The 25,937-nt window shown below is 43.4% G+C and overlaps 1 protein-coding gene across 4 annotated transcripts in view; it reads right to left on the bottom strand.

Annotated features, from left to right (window-relative positions):
- The window catches only part of LOC112222161 (adenylate cyclase type 6), a 57,926-nt gene that overhangs the window by 6,793 nt on the left and 25,196 nt on the right, over positions 1-25,937 (bottom strand). For all 4 annotated transcript variants that reach the window (XR_006079642.1, XR_006079641.1, XM_024384813.2 and 1 more), the window contains exons 4-13: positions 6,227-6,376; positions 4,322-4,443; positions 3,063-3,174; positions 2,788-2,915; positions 2,473-2,631; positions 2,236-2,377; positions 1,093-1,221; positions 550-578; positions 235-382; positions 11-108 (exon numbers count right to left, since the gene is read on the bottom strand). Coding sequence is in view for 2 of the 4 variants with exons in the window: in XM_024384813.2 (XP_024240581.1) it covers positions 11-108; positions 235-382; positions 550-578; positions 1,093-1,221; positions 2,236-2,377; positions 2,473-2,631; positions 2,788-2,915; positions 3,063-3,174; positions 4,322-4,443; positions 6,227-6,376 (1,217 nt within the window). In the remaining 2 variants the exon portion in view is untranslated. The remainder of the gene's footprint in view (positions 1-10; positions 109-234; positions 383-549; positions 579-1,092; positions 1,222-2,235; positions 2,378-2,472; positions 2,632-2,787; positions 2,916-3,062; positions 3,175-4,321; positions 4,444-6,226; positions 6,377-25,937) is intronic.

Below are 25,937 nucleotides of genomic sequence, written 5' to 3' on the forward strand. Positions count from 1 at the left end.
TGTCACTCACTGTGGAAATATGACAATCTGGATGAAGGAGATGAAGCAGAAGACCAGGAGGGTACAAGCCACGTAACCCCCAAAGCGATCGTCTACCTTCTTCGAATACTACCAGAGAGAGATCAGAACCCGTTAAAAAACATCAGCAGACATTAACTGTGAATGTGAACTACATAACATACCAGGGATGAACTAAATAAAGCCCAGAGTACTCTGGGAGATGTACGCAGAGACCTTTTTCTCTAGGCTAGAGGTCTGGAAGGTGAGCAGGAACTTCTTGACGTGGTCTTTCCTCAGCTGGTCGATGCTGCGAGCATCGATGGCTCGCCCAAGAAACTCATCCACCTCATCTTCAGGGTTCATTGCCTCCTGGGCACCACGGCTGGAAAGGGGGAGGAGGTAGAGAGAGAGAGAGAGGGAGAGAGAGAGAGTGTGAATGTGCATTTTGGCAAGTGAGCCTGTCTCCCTGGGTGTGTATTTAGGTGGGTGTGTATATGTGTATATGTGTATGTGTGTATCCCAAACATCCTCAGAAAAATAACTACTCACTTGTCTTTGCTGGACGACTCATCAATCCCCTGAGAAAGAGAAAGAAAAGGAGGATTAACCAACATACAGAAACCCAGACAAGAGATGTAAAAAGAGGGATTAGCCAATAGATAAACCCTGTAGGGAAGAGCTGGCCCTCAGGAGACAGGAGAGGAAAGACAGAAGAGACTATCGGTAGACACTGGGGAACATAATGGAGAGACTACTACAGGGTTTCCCAACCTCGGTTCTGGGGACCCCAAGGGATGCATGTTTTGTTTTTTTCCCAATGACTACACAGCTGATTCGAATAATCAATACTTGATGATTTGTTGAATATTTCAATCTGCTGTGTAGTGCTAGGGCAAAAATCAAAACATGCACCCCTTGGGGTCCCCAGGACCTTGTTTGGTAAACGCTGCTAGTGGGACACACAGAGCACTCTGAAGTGAGGTAACATTTATGGGTAAGACTATTGGGATACAATAAGTAGATATAGGGGAGAAGCAGGAGAGACACAGAAGAGACACAAATGAGCCAAGAGAGAGAGAGGTCTCGTCTCACCATCTGTCTGAAGACTTTGGAGTCCTTGGTCCTGGAGAACCTTGTGTCGGGCACCCAGCGAGGCATCAGGCCCTCGTTGGAGTTGGACCGCGTCCTCTGCATCTTGGCCATCATGGCCTTCTCGTCTTTCTACACAGAGGAAAGCACAGACAGAGACAAGGTTAGACAACTGAACCGGTGAAACCCTTGAGTGGATTAAATGGGTGCTAACATGGACAACCCAATGGGTTGTTCCACCAATTCAGTGCCTTTTGAATAGTGTAACTTGGTCCAAAAATAATTTAATTTCAACATTCTGTCATAAAGGGCACATGTTGAACTTCATTAAAGAAAGTATTCCATCTCAATAGGTTAAAGGGCAACTCTGCCACTTTTCAACATCATATTCATTATCTCCAGCACCAAACCAGTGTCTACATATGTGAAAACTGCGCATTTCTACATTTTGTAGAACTATATATTGATCAAAAATATAAACATAACATGCAACAATTTCAAAGATTTTACAGTTCATGTAAGAAAATCAATTAGGCCGTAATCTGTAGATTTCACATGACTGGCAAGGGCGCAGCCATGGGTGGACCTGGGAGGGCTTAGGCCCACCCACTGGGGAGCCAGGCCCAGCCAATTAGAATGAGTTTTCCCTACAAAGGGGCTTTATTACAGACAGGAATACTCCTCAGCAACAAGAGTTCAGTTCACATAACAGGGTTGACCTTAAAATGAGGGACTGACGTAAATGAATCACTAATAACATTAAATAAATAATCATCTTTAGAAATGACTTTGTCAAAGCAACAAAATAACTAGGGGATGGTGCAAACTTCACATTTTGACACATCTTCTTAGAAGTCACATGGGGTGCAAAGAGTGACATGTCAAAATGCTGAATTCTTTATTCATAAAAAAAAATAGATTTATTGAATTATCCTTGTGGTCTATATTAAAGGGCACTTAATTTAATATAACGTGCTTTTAAAAATCAATATTGGTGCACAATGTCTGCTTAAAACATCAAAGAGATGCAAAAGGCACTCTTCGTGGAACAACCTCAATTCTCCAGTGTTTGGAGTGCCCTGTAAAACTGTCATACAACTGTACGTGTGGTGGTTAGCAAGTGTAGGAAGTCGTTTTGTCCCTGACCCGTTTCTGGCTGCAGCCCAGCACCAGGAAGGTCTCAATGCTGTTCTCCTTCAAGTAGGCGTTCCTCTCCCCTCCGAAACCCGGCTCCACCTCATAATCCCTATTTAGATACTGCAGGGTGGCTTTGGTGATGTGGATCCTCCTGGGAGAAGGACACAAGGTCAGTCTATGTGTGTGTCTGCGTGCGCACGTGCATGTGTGCATACATGTGTGTGTGTGTGTGTGTGTCTCCCTCACCCTGCCTTGCCCCCAGCCTCCATGTGGTTGGCTAGTGTGACATCGTTGGACCACACGTCAAACTGCCACTTCCTGAGTCCCAGCACCCCACAGTGCACACGGCCGCTATGGATGCCTACACGCATGTTGACGTTGACCCCCGTCACTTCACGCACCAGCCTGCACATTTACACAAAGAACATGTATGTTAAATGTTTTTCCAAAAAACACATGATACTCCAACAGGCTGAAGCAATACATTTATGATATATTTTATGATTTGTCATGTCTAGAAAATATGGCATCTCCCCACACACAGACGTTCCTCATACTCACGAGATGGCCTCTATCATGTCGACGCCCATCTCCACACAGCAGTGGGCGTGGTCAGCGCGGGGCTCAGGCAGCCCAGACACACAGTAGTAACAGTCCCCCAGGATCTTGATACGCAGACAGTGGTTCTCCTACAGACAGAGAGACAAAGCAGTTACGGCAGTTAGGGAGGGACAGAGAACAAATTATATTCAATTGGAAGGGCAATACACTAGTTAATGGAGAAAATTTGAAAATGGGGGAAGGTGAAAAGAGAGTGAAGAGAAATTCTTATTTACAGATGCTAGTTTGTCGAAGCGGGCGAAGAGCTCGTTGAGCGTCATGACCAACTCCTGAGCCGTACACTGAGACGCCAAGCTGGTGAAACCCTCAATGTCCGCAAACAGAATACTGAAGAGAAACAAAGAGACAGGATTGGTTGATCAGTAACTAATCGGATGACCCTTCCTCCTCCTGTTATGTGTTGGGGTAGTCTGTCCACAGCCTTAATGTCTGTCTAGTTGCCTGTGTGCGTGTGTGTGTGTGTGGGTGTGTATAGTCGGTGCTCTAATTGAATCTGGGCTGAAGCTCCCATTCTTTGGGGATTATCTTATCTTGGCTGCTGGTAATTAAGTATTCCCTTACTAGTGTTAATTAGCCCGCTCTCTGCCAAGCCCTGAGTAAGGGTGTGTGTGTGTGTGTGTGTGTGTGTGTGTGTGTGTGTGTGTGTGTGTGTGTGTGTGTGTGTGTGTGTGTGTGTGTGTGTGTCTGCGTGTGTGCATGCGTGCGTGCGTGCGTGCATGTGTATATACAGTATGTGTGTATGATAATGTTGATGTGCAATGTTGAATAAATATACAAGTACCCTGCCTTTATTTGATAAAAGATACCGTTGAATAACAGTTAAATGAGGTCAAGAAATAAAACACATCAACACTGTATTACATGTTAAGGCGTCTGCATGCTTCCCAGCCGAAACAGTTCGGAACAGTTTGTGTACATATTATAACGACATTTTGTGACGTTTTTGTATGTTTTGGACTTCGGTGAGGGTTTTTTGGGTGTTCGGGCACACACATTTTTTTCTAGAGGCAAGCCAAAGTTCGGGGCTGAAGTCTACGCCCCTTCCTCAGTGATTGGTCAACATTAGGGATTCCTATTTGTTGTCATTCATTGAGGGACGACACGTTTTTATGCACATTGAGAAATATTGCACCAAACATTAGTTAAATGTAAAATTGCGCGACTAAGATCTCCTTGGCAAAAAACGTCAAAATTAATGACAGATTTCTTGAATTACCTTAAACCAATTCTGACTATTTTGGCTACGGCGTCTCAAAATTGGCAAACAGTTCTATTGCGCTTTTTTCAAGCGAAGCACACTCTTCGGTTCTCCTAGCTGACATTGGATAGCCGCCAGCCAAACTGAATAATGCTGATGCCTTTAGAGGTCATAGCTCTTGTCAGTTTGGTTTGTTCAAGTAATGCTGTGGTTATTGATGTGTTGTTGTCAGGGCAGGGCTACTGAGGTTACCAGGATGATTGTGTCTATGCTGACCTGACGTTGTCATGTTTCTGGATGTAGATCTTATGGAACATCATGTCTTCTTTCTTAGCGTTGATGTCAGCCTTCATCTCCATGGCAACATGCCTTGGCAACACAGACAGCAAGAGGCGTTCCTGAAGTGTTGAGAGAAGTATCTGGCTTAGTTAGTATCTGCATTTAATACATACAGTTGAAGTCGGAAGTTTAGATACACCTTAGCCAAATACATTTAAACTCAGTTTTTCACAATTCCTGACATTTAATCAGAGTAAAAATTCCCGGTCTTAGGTCAGTTAGGATCACCACATTATTTTAAGAATGGGAAATTTCATAATAATAGTAGAGAGAATGATTTATTTCAGCTATTCTTTTTTTTCTTCACATTTCCAGTGGGTCAGAAGTTTACATACACTCAATTAGTATTGGGTAGCATTGCCTTTATATTGTTTAACTTAGGTCAAACATTTCGGGGAGCCTTCCACAAGCTTCCCACAATAAGTGGGAATGTTGGCCCATTCCTCCTGACAGAGCTGGTGTAACTGAGTCAGGTTTGTTGGCCTCCTTGCCTGTACACACTTTTTCAGTTCTGCCCACAAATGGTCTATAGGATTGAGGTCAGAGCTTTGTGATGGCCACTCCAATACCTTCACTTTGTTGACCTTAAGCCATTTTGCCACAACTTTGGAAGTATGCTTGGGGTCATTGTCTATTTGGAAGACCCATTTGCGACCAAGCTTTAACTTCCTGACTCAAGTCTTGAGATGTTGCTTCAATATATCCACATAATTTTACTTCCTTATGATGCCATCTATTTTGTGAAGTGCACCAGTCCCTCCTGCAGCAAATCACCCCCACAACATGCTGCTGCCACCCCCATGCTGCATGGTTGGGATGGTGGTCTTCGGCTTGCAAGCCTCCCCCTTTTTCCTCTAAACACCTAAACACAACGATGGTCATTATGGCCAAACAGATCTATTTTTGTTTCATCAGACCAGATGACATTTCTCCAAAAAGTATGATCTTTGTCCCCATGTGCAGTTGCAAACTATTGTCTGGCTTTTTTATAGCGGTTTTGGAGCAGTGGCTTCTTCCTTGCTGAGCGGCCTTTCAGGTTATGTCGATAAAGGACTCATTTTACTGTGGATATAGATACTTTTGTACCTGTTTCCTCCAGCATCTTCACAAGGTCCTTTGCTGTTGTTCTGGGATTGATTTGCCCTTGTCGCACCAAAGTACGTTCATCTCTAGGAGACAGAATGCGTCTCCTTCCTGAGCGGAATGACAGCTGCGTGGTCCCATGGTATTTATACTTGCGTACTATTATTTGTACAGATGAACGTGGTACCTTCAGGCATTTGGAAATTGCTCCCAAGGATGAACCAGACTTGTGGAGGTCTACAATTTTTTCCTGAGGTCTTGGCTGATTGCTTTTGATTTTCCCATGATGTCAAGCAAAGAGGCACTGAGTTTGAAGGTAGGCCTTGAAATACATCCACAGGTACACCTCCAATTGACTCAAATTATGTCAATCAGCCTATCAGAAGCTTCTAAAGCCAGGACATCATTTTCTGGAATTTTCCAAGCTGTTTAAAGGCACAGTCAACTTAGTGTATGTAAACTTCTGACCCACTGGAATTGTGATACAGTGAATTATAGGTGAAATAATCTGTCTGTAAATAATTGTTGGAAAAATGACTTGTGTCATGGACAAAGTAGATGTCCCAACCGACTTGCCAAAACTATAGTTTGTTAACAAGAAATTTGTGGAGTGGTTGAAAAACGAGTTTTAATGACTCCAACCTAAGTGTATGTAAACTTCTGACTTCAACTGTATGTCCTTCAAAATGACTGCTTCATTACTGCTTCCTGACAATCAGCGGAGGTGTTTACACAGTGTGTGTGTGTGTGTGGGTGTACCTGCTGCTGGTTCTCTCTCTGCAGGTGTAGTCTGGCCTGAATGTATCCTCTGGTCTCCTGGAAGGCCTGTCTCTGAGACACCTCAGCAGGGTAGTGGGTACAGATCCCAATGATGTTAGTGCACAGGAATATCAGCACGTTGGCGCTCAGCTAGAAGAGAGGAGGATAAAGAAAGGGGACATTTAGAGACTTGACCCCACATCGGTTTTTCCAAAACATTCTGTGCTAGGGGGCAGCGTAGAGCCATGTTGTGGGTATCTGGATAGGGATGTACAGTATCAAACACAGTGATGAAACACACATGGAATCTGATACTGAAATGGTGCTTTCTCTGCTCTCTCTGTCTCTCTCCCTGCCCATCTCTCCCTCTCTTTAATTCCATGATGGCATACACACAGATTCACAGGTCATACTGTGGCCAATGACACATTGTGCTTCTCCTCAAGGACTGAGATATACAACTACATCATTTATAATACATTACATACACCTGACCTTGTATGGAAATACACAATATCCATGTTTTTACTTACACACACGTGCAAGCATTCACACACACGCACACAGACCCCAAGAAAATCATTAACCTTCCCTGTGGAGGCATGATGATCCTGTTTGTGGGATCATTTTTTCCTCGTGCTCCCGTCCTCTCATGGCAGTCCATTGACCACTTCATATGTTTAACATCTTACTTCCTGAACTCGTTAAACTTTAAATGAAACAGACGTTTTTTTGTGTCCTGCCTCTGGGACCTCCCCTGTCACACTGTCCCCGGAGTGTCCCCAGCTGTAGCGTGGGAAAAAAACGCTGCCCTCTGACACGCTGGGAGGCTGTTCACTTTAAAGATGGCCTCTTGTTTACAGTTTGCAGCGTGAGAGAGTGGAAACACTCCACTCCTCCCGAGGCTGTTTTTGGACACAAACACTGGCTTGCTACATGCCAACAGGAAACACTGTTATGTCACACCCTATGTGGCGACCCTAAATTAGCACAGCAAATAAGTTAAGGGGCTAATGTGCCAGCTAGGGTTAACCATGGTCTTCGCTAAACAACATCTAAACCACATCTTTCCTTGGAGGTATAAGATTAGATACCTGCCAAACCTCACTCTCTCTTTCTTTCTTATGCTCTCCCTCTACTTTATATGAAAGTGATTCTATCATCCTTATAAAACTTTGAATCATCCTGAAATAGACAGTTGATTGCCCCATCATTATGCAGGTGAAGCCTGACTCCTACTGGGCTGAAACAGTAACACGGGTAGGCTTGGTTGGAATGATTTCAGGTTTACAGTAAACATACAGCCATTATATTGCACACTATCAAATATTCCTCCCCCTAAGAACATTATACAAGAAATGGATGAAATTCCACCTAGCCCATATGTGTGACTTTCTTCAAAGAGTGAAATTAGCTGAAGAAAGCTTGGTTTAGCTAATAGCCCCTTATCTCTTAATCCACATCTGGCCCATGAATTAACTTTGAACTCTCCCTGACCTTCCCGAGAAACAAGTGCATAGGTGAATATGCAGAGTTTTACACCAAGGAAGAGGGAAAGAAATAAAACAGGAAGAATAAGAGAAAAGACAAATAAACAAGATACATGGAGAAAATGGGGCAAGGGGGAGCGAGAGATAGAATGAGAAGCAGCAATAAAAAAGAGAGAGGAAGATATGTGAGCTAAGGGAAGGGGAAATAAACTGTGGAGGGAGGAGGGGTGAGTGTAGAAAATAGAATAGCATTCAAGGGACAACAACAGATAACATGGAGACAGGGGGTGTTAAGGGGAGGAAGGATGTGGTGGTAGTGGAGTGAGTGAGTGAGTGAGTGAGTGAGTGAGAGAGAGAGAGAGAGAGAGAGAGAGAGAGTGTGTGTGAGAGAGAGAGAGAGAAACGGAGGGAGTGAGGGACAGAGATGAAGGAAGTGAGGGAGAGAGAGAGAGAGAGAGTGTGTGTGTGAGAGAGAGAGAGAGCGAGAGAGAGAGAAACGGAGGGAGTGAGGGACAGAGATGAAGGAAGTGAGGGAGAGAAAGAGAGACGGAAGGAGTAGGAGAGAGAGAAAGAAAGAGAAATAGATAAAGAGAGAGAGAGAGAGAGAGAAAAAAAAAGAGAGAGAGACGGAAGGAGAGAGAGAGGAGAGACAGCGAGAAAGAGAGAGAGAGAGAGAGAAAGAGAAGACAGATATGGGACACACTGACATTAGGCAGATGGTTCTGAGCGCTCAGCTCTGTTTACATTACTCTCACTGTTCAAGCAAAAACAGCCCAGAGAGAAGAGAGAAACCTGCTGTGTGTGTGCGTGCGTGTGTTGTATGTTTACTTAAGTAGTCTGTAGAGAAAGTACTGTGTGCATATTTGTGAAGGAGAGTTGACATTGCCTTCTTGTCTTCTTGCCTGTCTTCTTGCCTGTGACGGAGTGTTGTCTGTGTGTATAGTTGTACTGTACAGTATGTGTGTAGGATCACAGGCCAGGCCAGGCCTAATTGCTTGCTTTTCTCCTGTGTTTACACAATAGCAAACACAACTACTCTTCAGGAGCTCCACTCAGCATTATCTACCTGTAGTGGGCCTACAGCTGTCCCAGACTATAGTCACTGTGTACACACACACACACACACACACACACACACACACACACACACACACACACACACACACACACACACACACACACACACACACACACACACACACACACACACAGTAGGGCCCTTATATTGCCCATGCCACAGTACGGTTGGAGGCATACTCCTACTGTCCACTAATAATGTTATGTCCCCTCTATTGCATAGTGATTATGTGGACCCTCTAAAACAATAATAGTTGTAGTATCTAAGGAGGTATAGTCCATATTTCCACCAGAGTGACATACTGAGGGCAACCAGCCACTCTGTAGAAGAGAACCTAATCCTTGGTTATCAAAATGTAGTTACGTAAGCCAGTAGTCCCTGATCTAGAAAGGGACAAGAACATCAGCAGCCATGACAAAACAACACAGGATAGAATAAATGCATTTATTACACAATAAACCTCCAAAAAGGAATAGAGAGTATGGGCAGGCTCAGTCAATAAATGACTAAATTACTCAATGAATACACAGAGGAATAAAATCATTTTGGATGACGGTTATTGGTCAGCCAAATGACCGTGATCACTGTTATAATCATTTGAATAGCAAAAAGAAATACACCAAAAAATCTAATGTTTTCCTCTCCTCCGCTCCTGACTGCAAGTGCTGCTGCTGCAGGGAGGTGGCATTGCCTAGGCAACCAAAGACTAGTTTTCTACAACATATTGCTTGTTTCAGCAAGGAGCAACAAAGTTTTATCAGGTTGTAAAGAGTCCATGTTACCGCAGAAACGGACTCAACTGCACGAATGCTCAGCTGTCCCGTCTTCAGTCAGCTGTTCGTTCCACACACACAAAAAAAAACGCTATTATTATTATTTATTTTTTACAGTTACAGCGGTTATTTTATTTTCATGCTGGTCTTTATCCATAATCGTCAGTCACGCAATTATACGGTAATTGTGCCAGCCCTAGCTCTACAGTCCATACTTTCCATCTAAAACCTGTAACTTTGTATACAGAATCTGGTACAACTATGTTCCTCACAGCAAGAGAATGTTCCAATGAATTCGCAGTTAATAAGTTTTGCTTTCAATCTGTACAAACTTTTGTTCAGAGGTGTAAAACACTCAAGTAAAAATACTTTAAAGTACTACTTGAGTAGTTTAGGGGGATATTTGTACTTTACTATTTATATTTGACAACTTTTACTTCTCTACATTCCTAAAGAAAATAATGTACTTTTTACTCCATACTGTCATGTTCTGACCATAGTTCTTTTGTTATGTCTTTGATTTAGTATGGTCAGGGTGTGAGTCGGTTGGGTTGTCTATGTTCCTTTTTCTATGATTTGGTATTTCTGTGTTTGGCCTGGTATGGTTCTCAATCAGAGGCAGCTATCAATCATTGTCCCTGATTGAGAACCATACTTAGTGCAGCCTGTTTTCACCCTTGAGTTGTGGGTGATTATTTTCTGTTGAGTGTTTGTATTCTGCACCAGACAGAACTGTTTCGGTTTCGTTCACTTTGTTGTTTTTGTTCAGTGTTCAATTTCTTTATTAAAAATATGGACACTTACCACGCTGCGCATTGGTCCTCCGATCCTTCCCACTACTCCTTGTCAGAGGAGTTACACATACATTTTCCCTTATACCAAAAAGTACTCGTTATACAGAAAAATGGTCCAATTCATACACTTATAAAGAGAACATACTGTACCTGGTCATCCCTACTGCGTCTGACCTGGCGGACTCACTAAACACAAATGCTTAATTTGTTAATTATTTATGAGTGTTAGAGTGTGCCCCTGGCTATCCGTAAATCTAAAAAACAAGATTGTGCCATCTGGTTTGCTTACTATAAGTAATGTGAAATTTATACTTTTTATACTGAAGTATATGTTAGCAATTACATTTACTTTTGGTACTTAAGTATATTTAAAGCCAAATACTTTTAGACTTTTACTCAAGTAGTGTGACTTTAGTGACTTTCACTTGAGTCATTTTCTATTAAGGTATCTTTACTTTTACTCAAGTATGAGTATTGGGTACTTGTAACGATGTGCTCTGAGAGTCGGGAAGCAAGTTCAGGGAGTGAGTATATTAATAAATAAACGCAACATAATAAAAAACAAGAAACACAGACAACACACAGACATGAAACAGAAACAATGATGCCTGGGGAAGGAACCAAAGGGAGTGACATATAGAGAAGATAATCAGGGAAGTGATGAGTCCAGGTGAGGCTGATGACACGCAGGTGCGCGTAATGATGGTGACAGATGTGCGCCATAATGAGCAACCTGGTGACCAAGAGTCCGGAGAGGGAGCACACGTGACAGTACCCCCTCCCCGACGCGCGGCTCCAGACTCAGGATGCTAACCAAAATGACAATCCCGCGAATCGGGAGCGGACCGGTCACCTCTACTGAAGCGCAGGAAACATGTCAGTCTGGTTGAGACATGAGAGCATGGTGACCTAGAGCGCCAGAGAGCATACGTGACGATACCCCCTCCCCGGCGCGTTCGGCTCCAGCCGCAGGACGCCAACCAAAGGGACGAACACCAGGGATCAGGAGCGGACCAGTCACCCCTGCTGATACACGGGAACTTGTCGCGGGCTGGGGCGCGCAAATGTGACAGACCAGCTGAGGTAGGGGAGCCTGGTGATCCGGCTGAGGAAGGGCAGCCAGACGAGCCGGTGGAAGCAGGGGAGTCTGGCGATCCGGTGAAGGCATGAAAGCCCGAAGAGCCGGCTGTAGCAGGGGAGCCTGGCGATCTGTCTGAGGCATGAGAACCTGTAGTGGCTCCCGGACCTGACGTCATTCCCACCAAAACAAATAAATAAAACACTCCCGGATGCTTCCCTTAGGTTAGGCGTCATTCTGTAACGATGTAGGCTGAAAGTCGGGAAGCAAGTTCAGGGAGTGAATATATGTAATTAATAAATTAACAAAACAAGAAACACAAACAGCGCCCCGACATGAAACAGCAATAATGACGACTGGGGAAGAAACCAAAGGCAGTGACATATAAAGGGCAGGTACTCAAGGAGGCGATGGAGTCCAGGTGTGAATCATAATGACGGTACCTCCTCCCCAGCGTGTTCGGCCCCATCATAATGATTCACAGGTGCGTGTAATGATGAATGCCAGGTGTGCGTAATGAGGCTTAGGCTAAGTTATTAGGGTGAGGCACATGGGCTATTAATAACAGCTTCCTACATAACATACACTAAGTATTACTTTCTTAGCTACAGTATACATATCTCCCTGGCATATTACATCATTTCTGCAGCAGCATACAATACATTTTTGGACTCATCTTGTTGTGCTGTACTCACTTGAACAGGAAGGTGACACAGTGGTCCTTCATGGGCAAATTTTGTGATCAAACTTTGTCATAAAAGTCTGCCAATTCCGAGTTGGATGACCATTCAAAACATGTTTTCCCAGTCAGGGCTTGTTTTTTTCAGTTCCCAGTCTTGAACTCAGTGAAAATTGAGATTTCCCAGTTCCGTGTTTCCAGTTGTTTTGAGCGTGTCAGACGTCATGCTGGATTGACAGCATGGCCAATGTTGAATCTCTATCCTTTTAAGCTTGGAAAAGAGACCCTTGAACCCAGACTTAGACCACACACCCACTCCACTGAATAGCAGGCTAGTGATTGCTTTGCAATGCTTGCAGTTAGCTACTGATTGCTTCCAAACCACTCATTGTTGAATTTGCGATTTCCAGCTTGTTCTGTAATGTTTATGTCCATTGGCCGATGAGTAATGACATGTTTTATCTATAATTTCTCTTCATTATTTCTCTTCATGACAAGGATTGAAAAGGATTTGCCAGTAGATTGTTGACTTGATTCAACGACAGTCCAATGCCAAGAGTGTGCAAAGCTGTCATCAAGGGAAAGGGTGGCTATTTGAAGAATCTCAAATATAAAATATATTATATTTTTGGTTACTACATGATTCCATATATGTTATTTCATAGTTTTGATGTCTTCACTATTATTCTACAATGTAGAAAATAGTAAAAATAAAGAAAAACTGGTACTGTACAGTGGGGCAAAAAAAGTATTTAGTCAGCCACCAATTGTGCAAGTTCTCCCACTTAAAAAGATGAGACTCCTGTAATTTTCATCATAGGTACACTTCAACTATGACAGACAAAATGAGGGAAAAAAATCCAGAAAATCACATTGTAGGATTTTTAACGAATTTATTTGCAAATTATGGTGCAAAATAAGTATTTGGTCACCTACAAACAAGCAAGATTTTTGTGATTTCTTCTTTAAGAGGCTCCTCTGTCCTCCACTCGTTACCTGTATTAATGGCACCTGTTTGAACTTGTTATCAGTATAAAAGACACCTGTCCACAATCTCAAACAGTCACACTCCAAACTCCACTATGGCCAAGACCAAAGAGCTGTCAAAGGACACCAGAAACAAAATTGTAGACCTGCACCAGGCTGGGAAGACTGAATCTGCAATAGGTAAGCAGCTTGGTTTGAAGAAATCAACTGTGGGAGCAATTATTAGGAAATGGAAGACATACAAGACCACTGATAATCTCCCTCGATCTGGGGCTCCACGCAAGATCTCACCCAGTGGGGTCAAAATGATCACAAGAACGGTGAGCAAAAATCCCAGAACCACACGGGGGGACCTAGTGAATGACCTGCAGAGAGCTGGGACCAAAGTAACAAAGCCTACCATCAGTAACACACTACGCCGCCAGGGACTCAAATCCTGCAGTGCCAGACGTGTCCCCCTACTTAAGCCAGTACATGTCCAGGCCCGTCTGAAGTTTGCTAGAGAGCATTTGGATGATCCAGAAGAAGATTGGGAGAATGTCATATGGTCAGATGAAACCAAAACATAACTTTTTGGTAAAAACTCAACTCGTCGTGTTTGGAGGACAAAGAATGCTGAGTTGCATCCAAAGAACACCATACCTACTGTGAAGCATGGGGGTGGAAACATCATGCTTAGGGGCTGTTCTTCTGCAAAGGGACCAGGTCGACTGATCCATGTAAAGGAAAGAATGAATGGGGCCATGTATCGTGAGATTTTGAGTGTAAACCTCCTTCCATCAGCAAGGGCATTGAAGATGAAACGTGGCTGGGTCTTTCAGCATGACAATGATCCCAAACACACCGCCCGGGCAACGAAGGAGTGGCTTCGTAAGAAGCATTTCAATGTCTTGGAGTGGCCTAGCCAGTCTCCAGATCTCAACCCCATAGAAAATCTTTGGAGGGAGTTGAAAGTCTGTGTTGCCCAGCAACAGCCCCAAAACATCACTGCTCTAGAGGAGATCTGCATGGAGGAATGGGCCAAAATACCAGCAACAGTGTGTGAAAACCTTGTGAAGACTTACAACTTTTGTTATTGACCAAATACTTATTTTCCACCATAATTAGCAAATAAATTCATAAAAAATCCTACAATGTAATTTTCTGGATTTTTTTGTTGAAGTGTACCTGAAGAGTACCTATGATGAAAATTACAGGCCTCTCTCATCTTTTTAAGTGGGAGAACTTGCACAATTGGTGGCTGACTAAATACTTTTTTGCCCCACTGTATATATTTTTTTTAGCTAAACAGGTGGGGCTAAAAGGAGGTTGGGCTCTGCTCCACCTGGCCTGAATGACGGGTCACTACTGTGCTACTGTGTGTAGCCAGCCAGCTCATAGAGAGAGCATTGCATTGTGGGTTTTGTAGTCGACTTGAGCGACAACTGATTTCCACAACAATTTTCACATTTCTACCAACCTTATTATAATGGCAAAATGAATCATTTGTTCACTTAAAATGTTTTTATCACATAGTAATATTATTTAACACTGTAAATTATAGGAATAGGTAGTTGTCTGTGGATTTTTTAATCGCGGCATAAACAAGAATTTCCGCTTATATGGACACTAGGCTACACTGGGGTGGCAGTGTAGCCTAGTGGTTAGAGTGTTGGGCTAGTAACCAGAAGGTTGCAAGTTCAAATCCCTGAGCTGACAAGGTACAAATCTGTCGTTCTGCCCCTGAACAGGCAGTTAACCCACTGTTCCTAGGCTGTCATTGAAAATAAGAATTTGTTCTTAACTGACTAGTAAAATAAAACACTGAAACATAACTGCTTCTAACTTTGGAAATATGATGAATATAACCATAGTATCACAAGAAAGGAAAAATCTGACTGGAAAAATATGGTGTAGGCTAATGCTCAGAACATACTGTGGTAGGTAGGAATTACAAAGTTCAAATCACTAAAGTGCCCTTGCAACAATCACAGTCCAACTAGCCCTTCACACCCAGTCCAGGCCATGTTCCACCAAGCTGAGCTCCAGGGGGGTAGACTCCTGCTAAACTCCTCTCCCTTGTCCTCCCTGAACCCCTGCTATCCCTTGGCTGTTCCCAGCCATCATCACCCAGGAGGGCCAGATGAGTTAATAGAACCTCCAGGGAGTTTATTTATCATTTCTGCTCCTTTATGATGGATTTAGCTCACCGGTCATTTACTTTAGCAGGAAGTCTGTGCTCTGGCCCCAGTGTCTATAAACACTATAAACAACAGATATCCTCTCAATATGTCAGTCCCACCAGGGAGAGAATTGTGCTTAGAAGGAGAGAGAAAGTGAGAATGTATTTGGAGAGAAGAGACAGCTGGGAGAAGAGTAAGACACACAGCAAACGTGACCTCTCATACTTAACATAATCTGTCACTGATCGCACCATCTGAGTCATTTAGCAGAGTGTCATATCCAGAAAACATGTCCAACATATAATCTGTCAGGAATCTGTCAGGAATCTCTATCCAGTTGCCATTAGAAATCAAAAAAGCACTGCCCAGGCCTAACATCTCACATCTTATACGATCTCTGATCAAATGGGTTTCACTTGGGGAATGCTCGCTGTGACCTAATCTCAGAACCCTGAACCAAATGTTACGCACGCTATAGCTAGCTAACTATTGTTAACGTCTTTCGCCAGAGATGTGTGACCTAAAACTGAGAGGGAGGACACAGTCTATATGGGGTGCTTATACGTGAAAACACATGGAAGGGGTCTTTCCTTTCTTTCTTTTCCTATTCCCAGTAAGGACACATACAGTATAGTGGTACTACAGCGGACTATCTCACGCCCACCCCTCTTCCCCCCATCCTGCTCTCCTTCTTCCCCCTTTACAATACTCAGCCAACACCAAACACTGAGGACCCGATCACAACTGGGTGCTAGGAGCTGGGAGTGTGTGTGTGTTCCTGCGTGCAACTGCGCATGCGTGTTTGTGTGAAACCTTTAACCAGTGGAATCATTTGACACTTGAGTTTGCACCTTTGGGCATTCCCCCTCACATCCACTTCACTTGCAATTGTCTCCATGTTTGATGTTGTTCTTTACTGTTCAGTTACAATCCCATACAAGTCCATTCATAAACTCCTCCTGTGCTCTTACACAGACAGATACACAACATTCAAAACAAAGGCCAAGGAAACATGGAAATACTGTATAGTTGAAATTATGATGATTATACTAATGATGATGATGTTTTTCATAAATATTCCTCTGCCCTCTCCCCCTCTTTAACCTGGGGCTAAAGCGTTGTGGTTAGCATTAGCCCTTGATGGTGCGAAGGCCAGTGCCTCACACCCTGAAAGACTGTGACCTGTCAGAGACACTAGCACCACACGGAGTTCACTTAGCAGGGATCAACCACATTCCACAAGCTCCCTCCAAAGACCTGCCATCCCCTGCCCAGGAGGGGTCACTGAGGGTACAGACCTGGACCTAGAGAGGAGGGTGGAGGGTACTACAGACCTGGAACTAGAGAGGGGGGTACTATAGACCTGGACCTAGAGAGGAGGGTGGAGGGTACTACAGACCTGGAACTAGAGAGGGAGGGTACTATAGACCTGGACCTAGAGAGGAGGGTGGAGGGTACTACAGACCTGGAACTAGAGAGGGAGGGTACTATAGACCTGGACCTAGAGAGGAGGGTGGAGGGTACTACAGACCTGGAACTAGAGAGGGAAGGTGGAGGGTACTACAGACCTGGACCTAGAGAGGGAGGGTACTATAGACCTGGACCTAGAGAGGAGGGTGGAGGGTACTACAGACCTGGAACTAGAGACGGAAGGTGGAGGGTACTACAGAGCTGGACCTAGAGAGGAGGATGGAGGGTACTACAGACCTGGACCTAGAGAGGGAGGGTACTACAGACCTGGACCTAGAGAGGAGGATGGAGGGTACTACAGACCTAGACCTAGAGAGGAGGATGGAGGGTACTACAGACCTGGACCTAGAGAGGAAGGGTACTACAGACCTGGACCTAGAGAGGGAAGGTGGAGGGTACTACAGACCTGGATCTAGAGAGGGAAGGTGGAGGGTACTACAGACCTGGACCTAATGAAGAGGGTGGAGGGTACTACAGACCTGGACCTAGAGAGGGAAGGTGGAGGGTACTACAGACCTGGACCTAGAGAGGGAGGGTACTACAGACATGGACCTAGAGAGGGAAGGTGGAGGGTACTACAGACCTGGACCTAATGAGGAGGGTGGAGGGTACTACAGACCTGGACCTAGAGAGGGAAGGTGGAGGGTACTACAGACCTGGACCTAGAGAGGAGGATGGAGTGGTCTCAGGCTAGCAACTAGCTATCACAGTTTGGGACCACTATCACTGATGTTCACTCACTGCTTGTTCACTGTACCCAGAACAAGAACCAATCACTGTAACCAGAGCCAGATCTGTTTGGAAACAACCAGGCTGCCTCCTACATGAAGAAACCTGAGGTGTCTCAGAACCTACACTAACTAATGCTCTACAGTAGGAATGATATCACTATTGTGGTCATTTCAAGACATGGAGTAAGACATGTAGCACTAGCTGGGAAAAGTCATTTAGTGGGAAATAACAGTACAGGAAGTGGAGAGGAGGAGAGCTGCAGTGAATTTATAAGTCCATTTTCCCAGTGGGAGCAGTGACTGATGGGATAGTGTTGTTGAAATGGGGCCAGGGAGAGAGCAGTCGGAGCGCTATGGCCTTTGTGAAGCATCTGAAAGTCTTTCAAACATCTGCGTTAGATCAGTCTATAAAACGCATTCTCGCACCCAAAAAGAGAGAACTAGTAACAAATCACTAACAGAGGATGCATCATTCTTTCTGAGTTGTGCCTCGTGTCTCCCTGTGTGTGTGTGTGTGTGTGTGTGTGTGTGTGTGTGTGTGTGTGTGTGTGTGTGTGTGTGTGTGTGTGTGTGTGTGTGCGTGCGTGAGTCTGCCTGTGATTGTTTCTCTTTTTCTTTAGCTATCTCTGTTTTTCTGTCGCATTTTCTTTACTTCCCCCTTCTTTTATGTTTCTCATTGGCTCCTTTTTTCTCTCTCTCTCTCTCTCAGTACCAGTCTCTTCCTTTCCGTTCCTCCCTCCCTCTGTTGTGCATCTGCATCTGGGTTTGTGTACTCAGCCTGGGCTCCATGTCTACACAGCTTTCTCTCTGCCCCTATCTGAAATGAGAGCTGTATGGACATATATATAGAGAGAGGGAGGCCCCGCCTATTACAGTTCTTTAAACCTGCATGCCTTCTGTTTACTACTGTCTATGGGTGCTGACTGACTAAATACTGTTTTTACTACCCCTTTCTCTCACAAACTCTCAGCATCATCATTCAGAATTTGAGCCATCGAACAGGTCTGTTTAAATTAGATACACACAGACAGGATTCTAGAATAATAACACCAAAACAAAACCGCAGCCAAACCATTATCAGAGAGAGGCCATCGGGTTATAGGATGACAGACAACTTTTTATTGTATTTAACAAAAAAATATATTTTGGCCCATCCTCCACCACGTACAGTACCAGTCAAAAGTTTGGACACACCTACTCATTCAACATTTTTTACCTTTTTCTACATTGTAGGATAATAGTGAAGACATCAAAACTATGAAATAACACATATGGAATCATGTAGTAACAAAAATATGTTAATCAAATCAAAATATATTTTATATTTGAAATTCTTCAAAGTAGCTACCCTTTGCCTTGATGATTGCTTTGCACACTCTTGGCATTCCCTCAACAAGCTTCATGAGGTAGTCTCCTGGAATGCATTTCAATTAACAGTTGTGCCTTGTTAAAAGTAGATTTGTGGAATTTCTTTCCTTCTTAATGCGTTTTAGCCAATCAGTTGTGTTGTGACAAGGTAAGAGTGGTATACAGAAGATAGCCCTACTTGGTAAAAGACCAAGTCCATGTTATGGCAAGTACAGCTCAAATAAGAAAAGAGAAACGACAAGGTCAGTCAATCTGGAAAATGTCAAAAACTGTGAAAGTTTCTTCAAGTGCATTCACAAGAACCATCAAGTGCTATGATGAAGCTGGCTCTCATGAGGACCGCCACAGGAAAAGAAGACCCTGGGTTACCTCTGCTGTAGAGGATAAGTTCATTAGAGTTAACTGCACCTCAGATTGCAGGCCAAATAAATGCTTCACAGAGTTCAAGTAACAGACACATCTCAACATCAACTGTTCAGAGGAGACAGCATGAATCAGGCCTTCAGGGTCGATTTGCTGCAAAGAAACCACTACTAAAGAACACCAATAATAAGAAGAGACTTCCTTGGACCAAGAAACACAAGCAATGGACATTAGACCAGTGGAAATCTGTCCTTTGGTTCCAACCTTTGTGTCTTTGTGAGACGCAGAGATGGTAAATGGATGATCTCCACAAGTGTGGTTCCCGCCGTGAAGCATGTAGGAGGAGGTGTGATGATGTGGTGCTGCTTTGCTGGTGACACTGTCGGTGATTTATTTTGAATTCAAGGCACACTTAACCAGCATGGCTACCACAGCATTCTGCAGCGATACGCCATCCCATCTGGTTTGTGCTTAGTGGGAATATCATTTGTTTTTCAACAGGACAATGACCCAAACACACCTCCAGGCTGTGTAAGGGCTATTTGACCAAGGAGAGCGATGGAGTGCTGAATCAGATGACCTGGCCTCCACAATCACCCAACCTCAAACCCAATTGAGATGGTTTGGGATGAGTTGGACCGCAGAGTGAAGGAAAAGCAGCCAACAAGTGCTCAGTATATGTGGGAACTCCTTCCCACATGAGGAAAAGCATTCCTCATGAAGCTGGTTGAGAGAATGCCAAGAGTGTGCAAAGCTGTCATCAAGGCAAAGGGTGGCTACTTTGAAGAATATAAGATATAAAATAACACCTTTTTGGTTACAACATGATTCCATATATGTTATTTCATAGTTTAATGTCTTCACTGTTATTCTACAAATTGTAAAAATAAAGAAAAAACCCTTCAATGAGTAGGTGTGTCCAAACTTCTGACTGGTACTGTATACATTTTACACACATGTTACATACATATTACTTTTATACACAGTAGTTACATAAAAATATAGTTTTTGATTATACACATTACATTTTGGATACATAGTAGTCAGACATCTTTATAGTGTTTTCAGTAATAACTATTACCGATCATAGATTTTTAATCCCACCCCTCTGCTACTCTCAGCCCATCCCACCTACACTACATGGCCAAAAGTATATGGACATCTCTTCAAGTTAGTCGATTTGGCTATTTCAGCCAAACCCGTTGCTGACAGGTGTATAAAATCGAGCACACCGCCATGCAATCTCCACAGACAAACATGTGCAGTAGAATGGCCCGTACTGAAGAGCTCAGTGACTTTCAACGTGGCACCGTCATAGGATGCCACCTTTCCAACAAGTCAGTTTGTCAAATTTCTGCCATGCTAGAACAGCACCGGTCAACTGTAAGTGCTGTTATTGTGAAGTCAAAAACGTCTAGGAGCAACAATGGCTCAGCCGCGAAGTGATGGGCCACACAAGCTCACAGGACGGGACCACCGAGTGCTGAAGCGGCTAGTGCATAAAAATTGTCTGTCCTCCGTTGCAACACTCACGACCAAATTCCAAAATGCATAAGATCACCAGTCTTATATTATCCAGATTGTAAGTTAAAGATTCATATTTTTCCTATAGTATTATTATATAGTTTATTGATTGACTATGGCTTTCCAAATCACCCAACACTGCTATTTGTAGGGTCAATTTTAAATGAATGTTGTGATTTTTCATCCATTCCTGAACCTGTGACCAGAATCAAGTTACATGGGGACAATACCAGAATAAATGATCTAATAATTCTGTTTCTTTGCCGCAAAATCTGCAGAGCTGAAATTGTTGTATGCCCCATACAGTGTATATATATACAGTATATAACATAATAATTTAAATGGAAAACTCAATGCTGAATCAAGCGTTGTTTTGTGTATCAGTTCATAAACCATGTGCCATGGAATCAGTACATCAAAAATCTTTCAGAGCTATTTTGCAACCTACACGAGGCAGCTGTCAAAGTAATAGTCCTCATATGAAAGTAGTGTATTTTTTCAGCCAATTTTGTTTTTTAATATAAGTTCCCTACCTTCTCCCCCTTTCATTTGTGGCCTCCATTTTTGTGGTAATGCTGCAATGAGTTAGTTATAACTTTGGATTGAACAAACATTCCCATATATTTTCGATAGCTGCATGTGTGACATAACTCCACCATTCCCATTCATAAAATCAATAGCCAAACCTGAAAAAGGTTGGATTTTCAACTAACCATAAAAGAGAAGTTGTAATCAGTATAAAGGCAACAAAGGATGAACAATGGATGAGCCTTTCTTATTAATCTTAGTATAACTTATGTATTAGTGAAGATTTTAATGAGACATTTAACGCTTTATTATTTAATACGTTCAGTTCCCCAAACTCATAATAATGATATAAATAGGAACGTTTAATATTGTCTGGCTTAGTGTTCCAAATAAAGTGCAATATTTTTTGCTCGTAGGACAACAACAGCTGGAGTAGGCAGCGTCATGAGTAAATTGAGTAAACTGTAATATGAGTAAAGAGTCAAGCGTTTTAACAGCCCCCTCTTCCCTCCCCCACACTAGGCCTGAAAACACAGTGAGCTTTTACAATGCCCCAGAAGAATCCAAAGCATGCAGCATCATATCAAAATCAAATCAAATCAAATTTTATTTGTCACATGCGCCAAATACAACAGGTGTAGTAGACCTTACCATGAAATGCTTACTTACAAGCCCTTAACCAACAATGCAGTTCAAGAAATTGAGTTAAGATAAGATTTACTAAATAAACTAAAGTAAAAAATAAACTAAAAAGTAACAATATAAAATAACAATAAGGTGGCAAGAAAAAGTATGTGAACCCTTTGGAATTACCTGGATTTCTGCATAAATTAGTCAGAAAATTTGATCTGATCTTCATCTTCGTCACAACAATAGACAAACACATTGTACTTAAACTAATAACACACAAATTATTGTCTTTTTCTTGTCTATATTGAATACATAATTTAAACATTCCCAGTGTAGGTTAGAAAAAGTGTGTGAACCCCTAGGCTACTTTTCCAAAAGCTAATTGGAGTCAGGAGTCAGCTAACCTGGAGTCCAGTCAATGAGACAAGATTGGAGATGTTCGTTAAAGCTGCCTTGCCCTATAAAAAACACTCACAAAATTTGAGTTTGCTATTCACAAGAAGCATTGCCTGATGTGAACCATGCCTCGAACAAAAGAGATCTCAGAAGACCTAAGATTAAGAATCGTTGACTTGCATTAAGATTGAAAGGGTTACAAAAGTATCTCTAAAAGCCTTGATGTTCATCAGTCCACAGTAAGAGAAATTGTCTATAAATGGAGAAAGTTCAGCACTGTTGCTACTCTCCCTAGGAGTGGCCGTCCTGCATAGATGACTACAAGAGCACAGTGCAGAATGCTCAATCAGTTTAAGAAGAATCCTAGATTGTCAGCTAAAGACTTTCAGAAATCTCTGGAACATGCTAACATCTCTGTTGATGAGTCTACGATACGTTAAACAGTAAACAAGAATGGCGTTCATGGGAGGACACCACGGAAGAAGCCACTGCTGTCCAAAAAAAACATTGCTGCACGTCTGAAGTTTGCAAAAGAGCACCTGGATGTTCCACAGCTCTTCTGGCAAAATATTCTGTGGAAAGATTAAACTAGTGTTGAGTTGTTTGGAAGGAACACACAACATTATGTGGGGAGAAAAAAAGGCACAGCACACCAAGATCAAAACCTCTGATCCGGAACTACAGAAAACATTTGGTTGAGTTTATTGCTGCCAAAAGGAGGGTCAACCAGTTATTAAATGCAAGGGTTCACATACTTTTCCCACTCTACACTATGAATATGTACATGGTGTGTTCAATAAAGACATGAAAATGTATAATTGTTTGTGTGTTATTAGTTTAAGCAGACTGTGTTTGTCTATTGTTGTGTTAGATGAAGATCAGATCAAATTTTGTGACCAATTCATGCAGAAATCCAGGTAATTCCAAAGGGTTCACATACTTTTTCTTGCCACTGTATGTGCGGGGGTACAGGTTAGTCAAGGTAATTTGTACATGTAGGTAGGGGTAAAGTGACTATGCATAGATATTAAACAGCTAGTAGCAGCAGTATAAAGACAAAGGAAGGGGGAAGGTCAATGTAAATAGTCCAGGTGGCCATTTCATTAATTGTTCAGCAGTAGAAGCTGTTAAGGAGACTTTTGGACCTAGACTTGGTGCTCCGTTACCGCTTACCGTGCGGTAACAGGGAGAAAAGTCTATGACTTGGGTGACTGGAGTCTTTGACAATTTTCTGGGCCTTCCTCTGACACCACCTAGTATATAGGTCCTGGATGGCAGGGAGCTTGGCCCCAGTGAAGTATTTTTCCAGTAGTCCATGATCAGCTCCTTTGTCTTGCCCAAGTTAAGGGAGAGGTTGTTGTTCTGGCACCACACTGCCAGGTCTCGGTCCTCCTCCATATAGGCTGTCTCATCGTTGTCGGTGATCAGGCTGTTGTGTCATCGGTGATCAGGCTGTTGTGTCATCAGCAAACTTAATGATGGTGTTGAAGTCGTGCTTGGCCATGCAGTCATGGGTGAACAGGGAGTACAGTAGGGAACTAAATACACACCCCTGAGGGGCCCCCGTGTTGTGGATCAGCGTGGCAAATGTGTTGCTGCCTACCCTTACCACCTAAGTGCGGCCAATCAGGAAGTGTTCCTTTTGTCCAGGTGGGAAAAGGCAGTGTGGAGTGCGATTGAGATTGCGTCATCTGTGGATCTGTTGGGGCGGTTTTTGAATTGGAGTGGGTCTAGGTTTTCTGGGATGATGGTGTTGATGTGAGCCATGACCAGCCTTTCAAAGCACTTCATGGCTACCGACGTGAGTGCTATGGGGCGGAAGTCATTTAGGCAGATAACCTTCGCTTTCTTGGCCACAGGGACTATGGTGGTCTGTTTGAAACATGTAGGTATTACAGATTCAGTCAGGGAGAGGTTGAAAATGTCAGTGAAGACACTTGCCAGTTGGTCCGTGCATACTCTGAGTACACGTCCTGGTAAACCATCTGGCCCCACGGACTTGTGAATGTTGACCTGTTTAAAAATCTTGCTCATATAGGCTACAGAGAGCGCAATCACACAGTCGTCTGGAACAGCTGGTGCTCTCATACATGCTTCAGTGTTGCTTGCCTCGAAGCGAGGATAGAAGTGATTTAGCTCGTCTGGTGGCTCGTGTTTCTGGGCAGCTCTGGGTAGTTTCCCTTTGTAATTTGTAATAGTTTGCAAGTCCTGCTACATCTGACGAGCGTCAGAGCCGGTGTAGTAGGATTCAATCTTAGTCCTGTATTGACGCTTTGCCTGTTTGATGGTTCATCTGAGGGCATAGCGGAAAGCATCAGCTCTAGCCTCTAGCATGGTGAGGATGTTGCCTGTAATCCATGGCTTCTGGTTGGGATATGTAAGTACGGTCACTGTGGGGACGACGACGTCGATGCACTTATTGATGAAGCCAGTGACTGAGGTGGTATACTCCTCAATGCCATTGGATGAATCCCGGAACATATTCCAGTCTGTGCTAGCAAAACAGTCCTGTAGCGTAGCATCCAAGTCATCTGACCGTAAAGCAGGAAGTACCAGCGAGTGGCTGGTACTTCCTGCTTTAGTTTTAGCTTGTAAGCAGGTATCAGGAGGATAGAATTATGGTCATATTTGCCAAATGGAGGGCAAGGGAGAGCTGTGTATGCGTCTCTGTGTGTGGAGTAAAGGTGGTCTAAGAGTTTTTTCCCTCTGGTTCCCCACTCGCTGACGAATTCATGGCACCCCGATCTCCGCCCCTGTATTTCCTTCTTTTCTTCACGCGAAGGACAGGGATTTGGGCCTGGTCTCAGAGAAGCAGTATATCCTTCGCGTCGGACTCATTAAAGAAAATATCTTCGTCCCGTTCGAGGTGAGTAATCGCTGTTATGATATCCAGACGCTCTTTTCGGTCATAAGAGACGGTAGCAGCAACATTATGTACAAAATAAGTTACAAACAATGTGAAAAAACAAAACAAAATAGCACAGTTGGTGAGGAGCCCGTAAAACGGCAGCCATCCCCTCCGACGTCACAGACCCCTCAGCTAGATGACCACAGATAAGCTTCTCTGAACCAGACAGACAATGGCAAAAAAAACACCCTGTATGTCCTTCTCCCTCCCACATATTGCCCCCAATCTCCGCTCAAGTGCCTTCTCTCCCAGCCATAGTCCATTCTACATTTGGACTGTGCCGTATCCACACCAGAGGAGAGAACAAAGGTGTGTACGCAGCCCAACTGCTCAGCGCTAAGTCAGCAACAGAGCACAGCTTGTATACAGCACAATGTACTATCCCTATGGTCATGGATGGCAGCGAAATCTAGACGCCATTTTGTAATTCGTGTTAGAGATCAAAGCTGAGTCCTAAAACAACAGTCAGGCTATATACACACACACACACACACACACACACACACACACACACAGAACACAACCCCTGGTTTTGGTTGACGGTCAGTACTATACACTACCCTATACCCTAACCATAACCATCACCCTTGCCTAACCCTATCCTTAACCCTTACCTTAACCATTTTAAATTGCAACTTCAATGGAGTAGGGATGTCATAAGGACTCTGGATAGCACGGACCTTAGAACAACCCAACAACTAACATAAACCATTACCTTGACCTTAACCCCAACTTCTAATTCTGCTGTCCGG

This window comes from Oncorhynchus tshawytscha, linkage group LG22 (genome assembly GCF_018296145.1).
Source record: "Oncorhynchus tshawytscha isolate Ot180627B linkage group LG22, Otsh_v2.0, whole genome shotgun sequence".
NCBI lineage: Eukaryota > Metazoa > Chordata > Actinopteri > Salmoniformes > Salmonidae > Oncorhynchus > Oncorhynchus tshawytscha.